General features: G+C 41.0%; 1 protein-coding gene across 1 annotated transcript in view; it reads right to left on the reverse strand.

Moving 5' to 3' along the window:
* LOC127572558 (protein shortage in chiasmata 1 ortholog-like) overlaps positions 1–17182 on the reverse strand; it is a 72336-nt gene that overhangs the window by 33433 nt on the left and 21721 nt on the right. Inside the window, exon 2 of the mRNA XM_052019951.1 lies at positions 625–821. Coding sequence (XP_051875911.1) covers positions 625–821 — 197 coding nt within the window. The remainder of the gene's footprint in view (positions 1–624; positions 822–17182) is intronic.

The raw sequence follows: 17182 nt of genomic DNA on the forward strand, positions 1-17182 counted from the left end.
TAACGTCACCAAGTAAAGCCTTGGATCAACCTATTCACTGCCAAATCCCTCATCCATGCACTTGTCAAATCTTGTCAATAACCATTCTAGTACTCTCCTAGCCAACTTGTCTCAATTATAAATACCATAGAGAAGCCACAGAAATCTCTCCAAAGACAAACACTGCACTACATTCTTCCAGGAATCTGCTTCTTCCAAAGTTGTACTGTACCACTCAAGAAGTCATACCTTGTCTCATATAGGTAGGCCCTGAATTTTTCCATTTTTAGTTTTGGTTCCGTTCAGGAATGCAAGATGGGCATAGTGTATAGGTCACATTTCACAATACTAGCAAATGTGCACCGACAGTGAGGGTGCACAATACAGTGGCCACCAGGTATACTGTGTCAGAGAAAGGGTCAAATCAATACCTTCATCTTTGACATCTACCCATACAGCTGCATCAACAAAACCCAATGGCAGAAATCATTTTAAAAATCCAATTAAATTAATTTCTATCCAAAACCATCATATTTTAAATCAATGATGTTTCAAGACCCTTTATACCCTTTATAAAAAATATATAAAAACATATCATTGATATTGATTTTACCAAAGCAGTTGGATTCAATGCTAACATATTACCTGTTGCTGTATGTGAATTTACATGTTCAGGATCAATAACCTCAAATTTCTCCTGCTTATCTTTGGCAGGGTGCAGAACATCTCTTCTTAAAAATGAGCTAACATCTTCCATGTCAATCTGAGAACTCGGATTTGAACTTGGCACAATCTCTAAACTATCGGTTCTGATTTCAGGTGACATGGAATAAATATATACTCTAGAAAAACAAAAATGGTAATAAAAAGATATGAAAAATAACATAAACAAAAATGTTACCAAATGGTTTACGAAGAGACAAAGATCAGATAAAGCTATCTCCATATCTTCCTTTTATAATTTCTTATGCTAGTCTCTGGCTGCAGTCCAATTCGCCACAGAAAAAATAGCAACCAACATAATACCTCGAGTACAGATGAAGGGTCTTCAATCTGAAACATTAACTGTTTCTCTTTCCACAAATGCTGCCTGACTAGCTGAGTTTTTCCAGCATTTTCTGCCTTTATAAAATAATACTTTGACCCACAATGGTTGCAACTTTCAAGACAAAATTTAAACAGACTTGGAGGGATATCACAAACATAGGTTTCTCTAACCAAGAAATTATTAAAATCTGTCCATTCAAGTTTTATACAGGTGACCCCCATGTTACAGCCATTTGGGTAATAGAAACTTGCAGAACTCACAGAATTCACAAATCACTACCAAAATTTTGAGATATGGAATAAAATTCGCTCTCTCAGAACTTGTGATAAAAGTAAATAAACAATTTTTGTTTCAACTTGCATTTCTTGAAGCATGCACAGATAACGTGGCTTTGCACTGTGATACAGACCATTTTCTTGGAATGCAACACCCCTCCACCCCCGGTAATGTGGGGGTCACCTGTATTCTGTTATATTCGAGAACCTCTACAGTGATGAGCATTTGTGATTTCTCATTTTTCAGTGCTGAATTTATCCGATAGTATGTAGGTCCTTCATTGTTACATTTATGCTGGAATACACCAGGTTCACACTCTTATTTTGAAAATTATAAAGGGCAATACAGTCAGAAACAGGAGTAACCAAATCAATTCCCAAGCTTGTCTTGCTTTTCACAGAACATGGCTGATCTGGTTCTTAATTCCATTTCCCCGCCTAGATTGCATATCCCTTCCTACCCTTGTCTAACAGAAATCTACCAATCTTAGTTTTGAAATTTTCAATGGAACTGCAGCTCCATTGAAAATTTGGGAATGAGCATCTCAGATTTCCATTATCCTCTGTGTGACAAACTCCTTTCTCACACTATTAAAGTACATCTTAGCTCTAATTTAGTTATATTTTAAAGATTACATTACTCCACATTCTGGACACACACAAACAAGAATAGTTTTTCTGTAAACTGTTGTTCACTGAAATAATACAGTTTCATAAAGTAGTAGTGCTCAAATTCTTCTCCTTGATTCTTCAAATAAAATGTTAGCAAAACTACTGGCAGTCCCCAAAATAGTCAGAACATGCAATTCCCCTTAATAAGAATGAATCAGAATCTCTAAACTGGGAAGAAGGAAAGAAAGAGAGACCAAGGGAATAAAGGACTGAGGAAGATGAAAAGAGAGAAAGATAACAGGCCAGGGGGAGAGAGAAACAGCAAGAGAGAGAAAACAAAGGAGAAAGAGAAAGGAAGAAAAGGAATGACAAAATAATTCCATCTAGCTATTGATAATTCTGTCCCTATCTTATATTGACAGAGCACACCATATGATGTAACTTTCCAGTTCCATGGAGTACTCTTCCAATATCACTCCACATCCATACCTCACCCCAGCCCCGATGTAGTTTTCAACCATTCAGCTGATTCCATTCCAATCCTTTATTGCATTCACTCCCTATAAGCAATAGACCTACTCTCCCCAGTGTTATTCCTCCCTCATTCTTCTACATCTCCCTCATACTTCTCTGCTTGATCCAATTATACCTCTGAATCTACTTTACCTGGTCTCCACTCATTCCAGTTCCTCCAAGGGCAATGCCATGAGTGAATAACTAGCTATTTTTCCAAATTACAAAAATGGGAAAATCAATATTTGGTTATTACCTCTCAAGAAAATTTTCCAAACTGATATGTTTTTTCCATTCAGTAAGTACAGAGTCACAACTCATCAGCTTGCATGTAGAAAATACTTTCCCTGCCATAAATAAATTAGAACATTATAATGACAATGTCCATTTATACTACACAGTTAACATTGCAAAATTAATCTAAGGGCTTCACAGGAAAATTGTTGAACAATGGTAGAGCAATTAAACTCAGGGATGCTGAGAGGAAAAAAATTGGAAGAATGCACAAATCTCAAAGGGCTAATGTAGATTACAGAAATACAGAGGTGTGAAAGCATAGAGGTATTTAAGAAAAATGAGAACTTTAATATTGAGGTGTTACTAAACAGGAAGCCAGCAATGATCTGCGAACACAGCAATGATGGAGTCATAGGGCTTAGTACCAGTCAGGACAGAGCTTTGGATGGCTTCATGTTTACAGAAAAAAAAATCAAGTGAGGGAGGTCAGACAGGACTGCGTTCAAATAGACAAGTCTGTACGTAGTAATGGCATAAGTGAAGGTTTCATACAAACATATGAATTAAATGCAGGGGTTTGCAATTTGACCCCTAAGCCTAACCCACCATTTAATAAGACCATGGATGATCTGACAGTAACCCAAACTTCGCATTCCAATCTAGTCTGTGGTATCTTTCACTCACTTGCTAATCAAGCACCTACCTCTGTCTTAAATATGTTCAAATACTCTGCGTCCACTAAGAGAATTCCAAAGACTCATGATCTTCTGAGAAAAGAATTGTCTCAAATCTCTCTTAAATGGATTACCGCTTAATTTTAAACAGCGAGCCCTAGTTCTAAATTGCCCCATAACAGGAAATATCCTCTCCACATCCACTCTCTCAAGGCCCCTCAGGATCATACATGTTACAAGCAAGTTCCCTCTCAATTTTCTAAACTCCAGCAGATCCAACCTTTCCTTGTAAGATAGCTCACCAATTTCTGGTGTTGGTCTAGTAAGTTTTCTCTGAGCTGCTTCCCACACATTTACATTCTTTATTAAATAATCAATATTATGCACAGTACTCCATATGTGGTCTCACCAGTCCCCTATATTACTGAAGCGTGACAGGGTGAGAAAACTGTTAGAACTCGAAAAACTAAACAAAAACTATGTGGTAATTCAGGATTAGGGAAAAGGTAAATTATCTTCGTAATATTCACTAAAAAGTAAAAAGCAACTTTTTATTCAACAATTATATATAAACTACCCTACACAATTTCAAAATCAGGTGTGGAGGTTATATCTCCAAAGGAAACCAAGTAATAATGACGATAAAGTCCTTGAGTCAGACAGCTTATATTTTAGAATAGCAAAACATATTGGGATTTCTGAAGGTCTGCACATAGTCAGGAAAGAATTGATGGGTATTGGAGATGATGTAAATGAAACCCTGGGTTTGCATGCGTTCTCCCCGTGTCTGCGTGGGTTTCCTCCAGATGCTCTGGTTTCCTTCCACATTCCAAAGATGTATGGGTCAGGAAGTTGTGGGCATGCTATGTTGGCGCGAGAAGCGTGGTGACACTAGCAGGCTGCCCCCAGAACACTATACAAAGATGCATTTCACTGAGTGTTTCGATGTACATGTGACTAATAAAGATATCTTATCTTATCTGTACGCCCATGACAGGAAACTTGAACTTAAATCATTTAAGAAAGATCAATTTGACTTGTACAACCAGAAGACATTCACTTAACAGGGAAAAATAATGGAAATAATTCAAAGATGTAGACCACGTGAATGCCTGTACAGCAACAGGGTAATATCAAAAAGCCAGGAGAACCCAAATACTCATCTTACCCAACTAAATACACATCATGGTAGTACTCCATGGAAAAGACTGAAGAAAGCCAGAGCAGTTACTACAAATAAGGAATACCACTTCCTGCAAACAAATTGAGAGTAAAATTGATTGTGGACGAGGGCCAGTCCAGAGTGCAGCAAGAAATAAAAGCCTGGTGCAAAAATGCAGTGCCCTGAGCGGAAGAACAAAAGCAATTAGCACATTGGAAGGAATGCTGTTTTGCTCTTTAATACATTTCTAGGTTCTTTTCCATCCAGTGAATCAATATAGTAGGAAGATTAACAGCAAATATGACAGTTACCTCGAGTCCATGGCCTCCTGTAAATATCATTGTTGAGTCTACCTTGGTAACAGTATTTTTCAGAATGATCTATATTACGAGGTGATGGAAGTAGTAACCAATTTACTGTCAGCTTCCTTCTGGTCAAAATCTACACAGGTAACAACAAATTACTATTAACCTGGCATGCAAGTGATTTCTCAAACAGTTTGCAAACAATACAAAACGCAGATGTATAAGAGACATTCATGTGAAGATCAAAACAAAATGGCCTCTTATCACATCTGCAGAACATCCTGAAGCATTTAACAATCAATTCATTACTTTTTAGAATGATGTTGTTGCTGTTATATACCCATTTCCCCCAAGCTTGCAGACCAAAATTGGACCAATTTTTAGATATTCATCCCCATTTTTAAATATCACCCTGGTCTCACCCATTTTTATCTAAGTAATCTACTCCAACCTTATAACCCTCTGAGGTAGTTGCTATGCTCCTCTGATTCTGGCTTCTTGGTCAACCTCAGTTTTAATTACTCCAACACTGGCATGTGTGCCTTCAACTGTTAAGACTCAGAGTTCTGAAATTTTTTCCCTATCCAATCTCACTTCTCAATCTCACTTTCCTCCTTTAAGACATATTAAAACTAACTCATTGATATAACTTTTGCACATCTGCCCTTATACCTTCTTAAGTCACTCAGCATCAATTCCTTTCATGTTAATATTCTTATGAAGTGCCTTGAATGTTTTGCTATATTACCCAACTTCCCCCATTAACTCACTCGATCAGAGGACCTCTACAACTTATCCGAAGGCAACCCTCTGGCAATGCCAATGGCAACGGCAACTGCCACCAACATATCACCTGCAGAAGCAGAGGAGTCAACACACTCAATTACTGTTACACCACAATCAAGAATGCTTACTGTGCCAACCCACGTCCACACTTTGGCAAGTCCGATCACCTGGCTGTACTACTCCCAGCATATAGGCAGAGACTGAAGACCTCAGCATTAGTGGTGAGGACCACAAAGGTATGATCAAGGGAGGCAGAGTAGCGTGTTCAGGACTGCTTTGAATCTGTGGACTGGACCATATTCGGGGATTCATCCGCGGATCTGAATGATTATGCGACAGCCATCACTGACTTCATCAAAACCTGCGTGGATGAGTGTGTGTCTTCGGGAACATACTGAGTTTTCCCAAACCAGAAGCCCTGAATGAACCAGGAGATTCTCAGTCTGCTGAGGGCTAGATCTGTGGCATTCAAGGCCAGCAATCCAGAACCCTACGAGAAGTCCGGGCATGACCTACGGAAGGCCATCATGAGATCAAAAAGGCAATTCCATGTGAAGCTAGAGACATAATCGGATGCACGACAGTTGTGGCAGGGTTTGCATGCCATTACTTCCTATAAGGCAAAACCTAACAGCATAAATGGCAGTGATGTTTCACTCTCCAATGAGCTCAACATTTTTTATGCACGCTTTGAAAGGGAGAATAACACTACACCTACACAAATCCCCACAGCATCCAATGATCCTGTGATCTCTGTCTTGTAGGTCAATGTAAGGACATCCCTCAAGAGGGTGAACCCTTACAAAGTGTCAGTGTACCTGGCTGGGTACTGAAAATCTGTGCTGATCAACTGGCTGGAGTGTTCAAGGGCATTTTCAACTTCTCACTGCTGTGGTCTGATGTTCCCACCTGCTTCAAAAGGGCAACAATCATACTGGTGCCCAAGAAGAGCAGAGTAAACTGCCTCAACAACTATCACCCAGAAGCACTCATATCTACTGGAATGAAGTGCTTTGAGAGGTTGGTCATGGCTAGAATTAACTCCTGCCTGAGCAAGGACCTGGACCTGCTGCAATTTGCCTACCGCCACAACAGGACTACGGCGATGCAATCTCCCTGGCTCTCCACTCCACTTTGGAGCATCTAGACAACAGCAAAACATAGGTCAGGCTGCTATTTATCAATTACATCTCAGCATTCAACACCATCATCCCCTCAGTATTTATCAACAAGCTTCAAAACCTCCGTACCTCTCTCTGCAACTGGATCCTCAACTTCCTTATCGGGAGACCACAGTCAGTGTGGATCGGTAACAACATCTCCTCCTTGCTGACAATCAACACGGGCACACCTCAAGGAGGCACGCTTAGCCCACTGTTCTACTCTCTCTAAGTCTATGACTGTGTGGCCAAGCACAGCTCAAACACTATCTATAAATTCGCCAATGACACTACTGTCGTTGGTAGAATCTCAGATGGTGACAAGGAGGCGTACAGGAGTGAGACAGATCAGCTAGTTAAGTGGTGTCACAACAACCACCTCACGCTCAACGTCAGCAAGGCCAAGGAATTGATTGCGGGCTTCAGGAAGGAGAAGTCAGGAGAACACACATCAGTTCTCATTGAGGGGTCAGCAGTGGAAAGGGCGAGCAGCTTCAAGTTCCTGGGCGTCAACATCTCGGAGGATCTATCCTGGGCCCAACACATTGATGCAATCACGAAGAAGGAGTTCGTTAGAAGTTTGCGGAGATTTGGTATGTCACCAAAGACTCTTACAAATTTCTACAAAGGTACAGTGGAGAGCATTCTGACTGGTTGGATCACAGCTTGGTATGGAGGCTCCAATGCACAACATTGCGAGAGGCTGCAGAGAGTTGTAGACTCAGCCAGCACCATCAAGGGCACAATTCTCCCCACCATTGAGGACATCTTCAAAAGGCTGTGTCTCAAGAAGACAGCATCCATCATTCAGGACCCTCACCATCCGGGACATGACCTCGTCTCAATACTACCAACAGGGAAGAGGTACAGGAGCCTAAAGACCCACACTCAGAGATTTAGGAATAGCTTCTTCACCTCTGTCATCAGATTTCTGAACAGTCCGTGGACACTACCTTGTTATTCCTTTTTTTTCACATTTTTTATTTTGTAATTTATAGTAATTTCATGTCTTGGCACTGTACTGCTGCCGCAAAACAACAAATTTCACGACACACAAGTCAGTGATAATAAACCTGATTTGCTTCACGTCATCACAATTATTCTATTTGTCCTATAAATCCCACCCTTCCCCACCTTCTTGACAACTTAAAACAAACTTGTATTTCTCCCTTTCTCAGTTCCAATGAAGGGATTTTGACCTGAAATGTTTATTTTATTTCTCTTTCCACAGATGTTGCCTGACCTGCTGATTTTTTTTTTCTATTTTTATTTCAAATTTTCAGTATCTGCATTTTTTTCCATTAACTGTCAGGCTCCCTACAGAGTGGTGTGCACAGAATACAAATCCATTAACGTATCAAGGGGAGTAGTGTCAAGGGGAGGAAAAATTGTGCCTGGCTTTAAATACTTCTTGTATTGTAGGTTATCATCTTTAACTGGATGGAGGAAGTACTTTTCCTCTTAAACAAGAATTGAACAGATATTAAGGTTTTTGGGACCAAGTTGAGCAGTTGTTAATACAATTAAACTTGTTTTGTGTTGCACAGAAAATGGTGCAAGTTATCCAAATGTGAAAGATATTTTTACCTCTCCCCTCTTTTTGCTCGAAGAAAACTAGGCAGATATTCCTCTTTAAAGTAAATTTATAGGTTCTTGCTAAGAAATTGTTGAAATTGCTGTGCAAGAATGAACATAGAACAATACAGCACTGGACAGACCATTCAATCCACTATGTTGTGCTAATCTTGATGCCCATTTATACTAAATGTCTTCCTCCTGTGTATCATCCATATCCCTCCATTCCCTTCATATTCATATGTCTAACTACAAGCCTCTTAAACTCCAAACTGCCTTCTTCCACTACTAACCTGATAACCCATTCCAAGCAGCCGCCACTCTCTACACAAAAAAAAACTTGCTCCTCATGTCGCCTTCAAACTTCTCCCCTCTCACCTTAAAAGCACGTCCTCTGGTGTTTGACATTTCTACCCTGGGGAAAAGATTCTGACTCTCTACCCTATCTATGCCTCTCATAATTTTAAAAACCTCTATCAGGTCTCCCCTCAGCCACTGACACGCGAGGAAGAACAACCCAAGCTTGTCCAACCTTTCCTTCAAGCTCATACCCTCTAATCCTGGCAGCATCCTGGTAAACCTCTTCTACACCCTCTCCAATAGATTCCCTACCACTGACATGAGGCTCACTGGCCTATAGTTACCTGGATTATCCCCATTTCCCTTCTTGAACAAAGCCACAACATGTGCTACTCTCTAGTCCTCTGGGTCCTCACCTGGTGCTAGTGAGGACACAAAGATCAATGTCAAAACCCAGCAATCACCTCACTTGCTTCTTTCAATATTCTTGGAATTATGCCCTGGGGACTTCTCCACCTTAATGCTCTTCAGAAGACAGAACACTACCTCTTCCTTAATCTCAAAACGTCGAAGCACATTAGCACGCCCCACTCTGTTTTCACTATCCTCCAAACCCTTCTCCTCGGTAAATACCAACACAAAGTAGTCATTTAGTACCTCAGCCACTTGCTCTGACTCCAGGCACAAATTCCCTACTTTATCCTTGAGTGGACCTACCCTCTCCTTAGTTATCTTCATTTTTGTAATGTGAGGATAAAATGGCTTGGGATTCTCCTTGACCCTGCTTGCCAAGGACACTTCATGGCCCCTTTTGACCTTCCTAATCGCCTGCACGAGCACTTTTCTGTTACTTCATATTCCACAAAATCCCAATCTGATTTAGCTTCCTAAACCTTTTGTATGGTTCCTTTTTCTTCCTGACTAAATTTAGGACCTCTCAAGTCATCCAAGGTTCCCTTACCTTACCATCCTTGTCCTTACCTTACCATCCTTGTCCTTACCAGAACATGCCGATCCTGAACTCTGATCAGATGGCCTTTAAACAATTCCCACATGTCAGACGTGGACTTATCCGACAGCAGCAGCTCCCAATCAATGCCCTTTAGCTCCTGTCTTATCATAATTTCGCCTCCCCCAATTTAGTACTTTTGCACAAGATTCAATTATATCCTGACTCATAACCATCTTATAATAAGTTGTGGTCACTATTCTCAAAAGGTTCTCCCACTATCAAGTCTGTCACCTGGTCTGGCTCATTTCCCAAAACTAGGTCCAGTACGTTCTCTGGTCTAGTTGGACTATATGCATACTGTTTCAAGAACCCCTCTTGGATGCACTGAATTATTTTATAGCCAGAGGGTAATGAAATTATGGAATTCTTTGCCACGTACAGCTGTAGAGGCCCAATCATTGGGGGCGTTTAAGGAGGAGATAGATAGGTATCTAATTAGTCAAGGTATCAAGGGATACGGGGACAAGGCCGGAAATTGGGGCTAGATAGGAATAGTTTTTAGTGTAGCTCATAGAGCAGACTAAATGGGCCGAATGGCCTACTTCTGCTCCTTTGTCTTCTGATCTTGTGATCCTGAAAGGCAGTTGCAATTTTTTTTAAGTAAATTGTCCTCCCATATTCACAAATTTTACTTGAGGTGTGATTCCTGGCTGGCCAAATTTCATCCTCTCCACTAAGGGGGAGTAGGGCAGTAACGATTAAAAAAAATCAGTATGGCATTTACTGGTTGTTTCTACAGCCATTTGGATCTGTACCATTTTTGCTGGGCCCTTGAAATTAAAGCCCACTAATACTTCACATAGAATAATCTAACCAGTAGTCCTACCACAAGTCATTCAGAAGAAAGGGGAACAAGAGGTTTATAATTATTTTTATGGCAGTCAAGTGGAGCATTGAACTAAAACAAACACAACATTCATTTCCAATGCTCACAGCAGCATTTTATCTCCCCTCTGATCTTGATCAACTGCCAGTGGAATACTCAAAAGGCCCACTAATAAATAAAAACTTGCATTTCTATAGCAAGTTCTAAGACCTTGGGATGTCCCAATGTGTTTTACAGCTAAGGAAATCCTTTCAGAAGTGTTAACCCATGGTAGCCCAGAATATGCAGTAGCCAATCTACATACAGCATGTCTTCACAATCTGCAACACAAGGGAGACAGGCAAATCTGACTTCTTTTGTGATGTCGATTGAATAATAAATTTTGACCAGGGCATCGAATAGAACCCTGTGTTGTGAAATAATCAAAATATATGACTCCTTCTAGCATTGAATACTCTCCTGTTGGTTCAGTTGGAAGAAAATGATTTTGACTGGTAGGGAACCTACCTGTATTGATTTTCATGACAGCTATTAATAAAGTTATATCAATCAGTTCAGTCAGTGAGTTAATATTTCAAGGTACTCAATTTACTTTTTCAGATAGCAGATGAGCATACCAACACTTCAAAACACTCCTACTTCTTAAACATAAAACAAAAATATCCCTTCCCTTTACCTCGTGAAGATAGTCTACGGCATGGTAATTAACCGCTGTAAACATGGTAAAACTTCTGTCAGTTGCCTAATTGATTACCCTTCTCCTGTGTTCCTGCATTATAGGCAGAAAGGATCAACATTTATTGGTGTTAAATGTGAATTAACATTGCCATTTAATTTGGCAAGTATAATTAACATAGTCCACAAAATTTAATTGTGTACATGTTAGAATTCTTTCTTACTAACATATCTGCTATATCACAGTTGTTAATTCTATGTGCAACACCACAGTAAATAACGTGAAATACAACATAAAAGGTGAGGTTTCAATACTCCATTTTTGCTTCACAAGGGATTCAAAAATTTTATTAGAAGCAAAGACGTCAGGGCAAGAAAATAAACCATATTGACCTATTTTTTGTTTTTATCTCACTCAAAAATGTTTCAGCTGGTCAGCAGTGAACAGCACATGACTGACAAATGAATAATTGGCAACACATCTGTTAATTGGGAATAAACTTGAAGATTATCTATTCTGTACAATAATATCATAGTATAGAATATACAGAAAATAGAGGCTGTACACACGTTTGCTTATAATTTGTTTTGTGCCTAAGATGGCGCTGGCTACTTCTCCCTCTTTACCAAGGGAACGGAAAGCCCGCGTTCGGGAAGAGTAAGGTAACTCACGGGTGACTGAGCACAATGACCTAAGTGTGACCTGGTGCCTAGTAATGAATGTCTGCAGAAATGACTAGAGTATATTGTGATTAGCTTAGAGAATGACTGTAGCAAGGTACAAGCATGTTGTGATTAGATTAGAGAAAGACTTATGAAGACAATTGTGGCAAACTGCAGGGAGTTGAGGAACGAGGGTCTGTAAATCGGATGTCACTGTGTAGCTGAAACTGACATGATTGATAATGCCAACTGGACTAGGAAGGGGCCATAAAAAGAGCTGTAAGCCTTTGTTCAGGGGCATTCAGTGACCAGCTCTCTGACCGTCACAACCTTTGTTTGCAAATAAAGGTTTAACTTCTTGAAGAATCTTCTGTGTCTCCTGATTATTATCGAATCTCGGTAATCCACAACAATAGCAAACCAAAACCAACATGGATTCAGAAGGGGAACATACTGTTTGGAAACCCTTCTTAACTTTAAGTGACATCTCAAGTGGGCTATGAGAATTCCTGAAATGATATGCAATTCCAAAAGGTTTGACACATTAGTAGATGAGGTCAAAGCAGGTGGAATTCTGGCTTAATCTTGGGAATAGCTACAAAATCAAAGGACTAAAACAAAAGGGAATTGGGAAGAAAATTTCAGGCAAGATAACTAAAAGTTCTGCCGAGAATGGCTTGGCAAAGGGTAGCATGGGGACATTGACAAAATGGTTTTGAGGTTAGCAAAAACATGAGGGTTGAATATTACTTAAAGGCATGCACAATTAAGAAACAAAATCTTGATTTCTTTAACATCTTCCACATCTCTTTTTGAACATTTCAAACACCTTTACAACCAAAGCACTTTTGCAGTGTAAACACTATTGTTGCATGGAAAACATAACAGCCAATTTCTGCACATACTTCCAATAAGCAGCACAAGTACAAGAAACAAATTCAGAAGAGGAAGGGATGTATGCATTATGAAAAATTTGCATCTTTACGCAAAGTATGGTGAAATATTTTGGAGAGGTTATAAATAACAGTGAAGCCTAATACTTTCAATGAAAAATTTAGGAATCAATCAAAACTTTAATTGGGACGGGAGAAAATGTTTACTCACAATACCGTTTTACACAATATCTCACAGCTTTTTCGTGGATGCAAGTATTACAACTAATAAAAGTTCCTTGAGTCATGAATTTAAACTTAATGGCGATTCCCCGTCCGCCTCTCCGCGCAAGCGCGGAAGGACATGGTGCTGGGGGGGGGGGGGGCGGGGGAAGCGGACGGCACATACACACCGATCCGCGAGACTCTGGACCCGCTTCCGTCTCCACGGCAACACGACCGCTTTCAGACTGTTATTTTAAATCGGCGGTTGGTTCCACGTGACAGAACCAGGTTCCTCTGATCAACCGTTGCCGCTGGTCGTGGAGCTGTGCCTCACTTGTTGAGGCATCTCACTACTTTTTTTACAAGCACAGAAGATGGCCATTAGCCCTGTGCGCCATAGATGCTGCCGCCCTGAAGCGAAGAAAGCCATTTCTGTGCCTGTTCTGGCACTTTAAATGAACTGTCCAATTCTCTTTTTGAAGTTACTGTTGAATCTACTTTCACTCCCATTGCTCTTGCAGGGATGAACAATAAGTGCTTTGCCTCCAATAATACATCCATGGATGCTGTAAAAAGAAATTGCATGAACAAAGATAAACAATCCTGATGCAGGTTTTCAACCCAAACCATCGACAATTCTGTGTTATTATGTAGTTATAATAAACAACCACAGTTCTCAGTAGGTGATGCAAGGGGTCACATGGGGGAAGCAGGAAGTGGCTATAAAAAGAGAGGGAAAGCAAGCCAGTCTGGTGTTGGTTAATAAAGTGTTCAGATGTTAAATCCACGTGAAGTTTTCTTCTTGATGATGAACAAACATAATATGGTGTCAGAAGTTGGAGAGAGGTCTGAACAGGGAGAGTAGATGAATACTGTGTGCAATTGAGAAAGAGAGACTTAGTGAGTATGAAAGAAAAGCTGTAAGAAGATGGAGAAAAAGCCAGCCAGCGTGGCAAGAGACCACATTGTTCCTGAAGTTCAGCTGTCACCGGATTTGCCAAGAGAAATTCAGGTGAGAGGCTGAGAGTTCCTGTTATGGATAAGCTAAGTCCACCCATGCCTATACAGTTTACTAGTAATCTAACCAATAATTGGAAATGCTTCAAACAGCAATTCAGCAATGCTAGTGGAGCGGGAGGGAATGATGAAAAATTGAAAGTGTCTATTTTTCTGCACGTGATCGGCAAAGATGCTTTGTACGTCTATAACAGCTTTCAAATTGATGAGACAGCTTTTGAGTTGGGCACTTTGATGAAAAAATTTGAGGAGTATTTTATCCCAAGTAAAAACATCACATTTGAGAGAATTTTTTTTTCTGTGGCCAGAAACAAGGTGTTAGCTTTGAACAATACTTAACTGCGCTTCGCACACTGAGTAAGTCTTGTGAATTTGGAGATTTGAGAAACTCACTAGTTTAAGACAGAATAATTTGTGGAACTCCAGATAATGGACTCAGAAAGACTGTTGCATGAAAAAGATTTGACCCTGGAAAAGGCGGTGAATATGTGTAGGTCAGCAGAAACCACACGAGCACAAGCTAAGGAGCTGCACAGGGCAGACACAACAGTGCATGCTGTGAAACAGAGAAGCAGCACACAAGGCACTTCTGAAAGCAACAAAGCAAAGGAAAGCTCAATCAGCAAATGCAGCAGATGTGGAGGTAGACACATTCCAAAGATGTGTCCTGCTTATGGGAAGTCCTGCAATAGCTGTGGGAAGAAGAATCACTTTACAAGGTGCTGCAAAGCTGTGGCTAACAAGGGAAAGGTGCACACAGATGATGAGGAAATGGAGGAATTCTTTGTGGATTCTGTACAGACTCTGGCTGCTGGTAAAACAGAATGGATTGTTCCAGTAACTGTGAATGAGACAGTAATTCCATTCAAGCTTGACACGGGAGCTCAGGTGAATCTGTTATCCATGGATGATTATAAGACTCTCACAGTAAAGGGTAAGATTTACCCTGTGAAGTTAAAAGTGACAGCCTACACTGGAAGGAAAGTTCCAGTAAAAAGGGGCTGTATGGTGACCTTTAAGCACAATGGGCAGCACTTAAAATCACAGCTACTGAGTGTAGAGAGTATAGCCAATATTAGGTCTGAGTGCATGTGAAAAGCTCAACCTAGTGAAAAGAGTTTTCATAGTAGCTTCACATACCAAAGACGACCACACAACACTCATGGAAGAGTATGCAGATGTCTTTGAGGGGCTCAGATGCTTACCTGGTGTACACAACATTCACATAGATGAGGCAGTGGCTCCTGTTGTCCATACATGCAGGAAAGTTCTGTTTCAATTTAGAGATAAACTTAAACAAGAACTAACATGCATGGAATGGATGAATGTCATACAGAAAATTGAAGAACCAACAGATTGGGTGAGTTCACTGGTCACTGTGCAAAAGAAAAATGGAGCAATGCAGATCTGTCTAGACTCAAGAGATCTCAATAAAGCCACCAAGAGAGCATTTCAAATTGCCAACACGGGCGGAGATCATGTCCCGGTTTTCAGGTGCCAAATGGTTTAGCAAGCTCAACGCACCATCTGGGTTTTGGCAGATGAAGCTTGATGAGGCAAATTCGAGACTGTGTACTTTTAACACACCACAGGGAAGATATCGCTCTCTTCGGCTGCCATATGGGATCCTGTTCACACCAGAAGTCTACCATAAAACCATCTATATGATCTTTGAGGGCATACCTGGTGTCGAGACTATGATGGATGACGTCATTGTCTGGGGGTCCACCAAGGAGGAACACGATACTCGACTGAGACAAGTGCTTGACGTGACAAGGAATGTCAATTTGAAATTAAATAAAGAGAAATGTGAGTTTGGTGTTAAGACACTGATCTTCATAGGACATGCCATATCTGAAGAGGAAGTGAAGCCTGACCCAAGAAAGACGTCAGGCATTGAAAACATGGAGAGGCCCCAAAACAAAGAGGAGGTGAGACGTTTCTTAGGGATGGTGACTTACCTGGCTAAGTTCATCCCTCGACTGTCAACAGTGTCAGCACCACTTAGGTCACTCCTTGAGCAACAAAATGAATGGATTTGGTCTCATGAGCAAGAAGAGTGTTTCCAGATGTTGAAAAGGGTCCTAACTGAAGAGCCCGCGCTGAAGTTTTATGATCCAGAAAGGTGTATCAGGATATCAGCTGATGTGTCCCAGCATGGCCTTGGATCAGTACTACTGCAGCAACATGATGGCACATGGCAACCTGTGGCCTATGCATCAAGGGCTTTAACAAGTGTGGAAGCCAACTATGCACAGATAGAGAAAGAGCTTCTCGCCAGTACATATGCATGTGAAAGTTCCATCTGTACATCTATGGGCAAGCTATTGAAGTGGAGACAAACCATAAACCATTGGTCTCAATTATGTCCAAACCACTGAATGACTGTCCCATGAGGATACAGCGCAGGTTGATAAGGCTGCAGAAATATGACGTGAAGATGATCTACGCACCGGGAAAATATATGTTTGCTGTTGATGCGCTGTATCGAGCAGTCGACAAGACAGAAAAGAGTGACCAACAGGTTAATGCAGATATACAGGCCCATGTTGACATGATTGTCACCTCTCTTCCAGTATCTCCGGATAGAACAGAGCAGATTAGGAAAGCAACAGAGGCAGATGAAACAATGAAAGTACTCAATGATACAATACGGAAAGGATGGCCGGCAGCAAAGGATGACGGTCCAATGTGTATTTGGGATTATTGGGCATGCAGAGCTGAACTGTGTTGTGAGTGAGAAAACAGATTCGATGGGTCTCAAGAGCAAGGACTCTGAACACAGTCTGGCAGTAAATGATTTTATTTACAAAAGATGAGTGTGGGAAAATGGTAACGGGAATAACACACACGCACACAGATAATAGCGAGTGTGGGAAAATTGCACCAAGGATAAAATGCACACACACATACACAACAACCTAGGTACATACAATCAAGGAAGAACAATACGATACCCGCCACCCCTTGACTCAGTGCAGGCACAGTTCTATGCTACTAGGGACACTAACTAAAACGCTCCCAACCCTTTAACAATGCACACCTCACCAATGATTTCTCCAGCGCTGTTCCACGGTGCTCAGCCTGGAGTGAAGCAGGGTGGTCCCTTGAAGGTGGCAAAAAGAGAGCTGAGCACACGTGGTGCCCTTTATAGTGCTGGAGGGGTCCAGCCCAGGTAATTTACAGGGGGCCAATGGCTCGGTACCAGCAGTGTCTAATTGATTACAAAGGCCAATGGCTAGGTGTGTGCTGATGGGTGGGGCAGG

This window comes from Pristis pectinata, chromosome 7 (genome assembly GCF_009764475.1).
Source record: "Pristis pectinata isolate sPriPec2 chromosome 7, sPriPec2.1.pri, whole genome shotgun sequence".
Lineage (NCBI taxonomy): Eukaryota > Metazoa > Chordata > Chondrichthyes > Rhinopristiformes > Pristidae > Pristis > Pristis pectinata.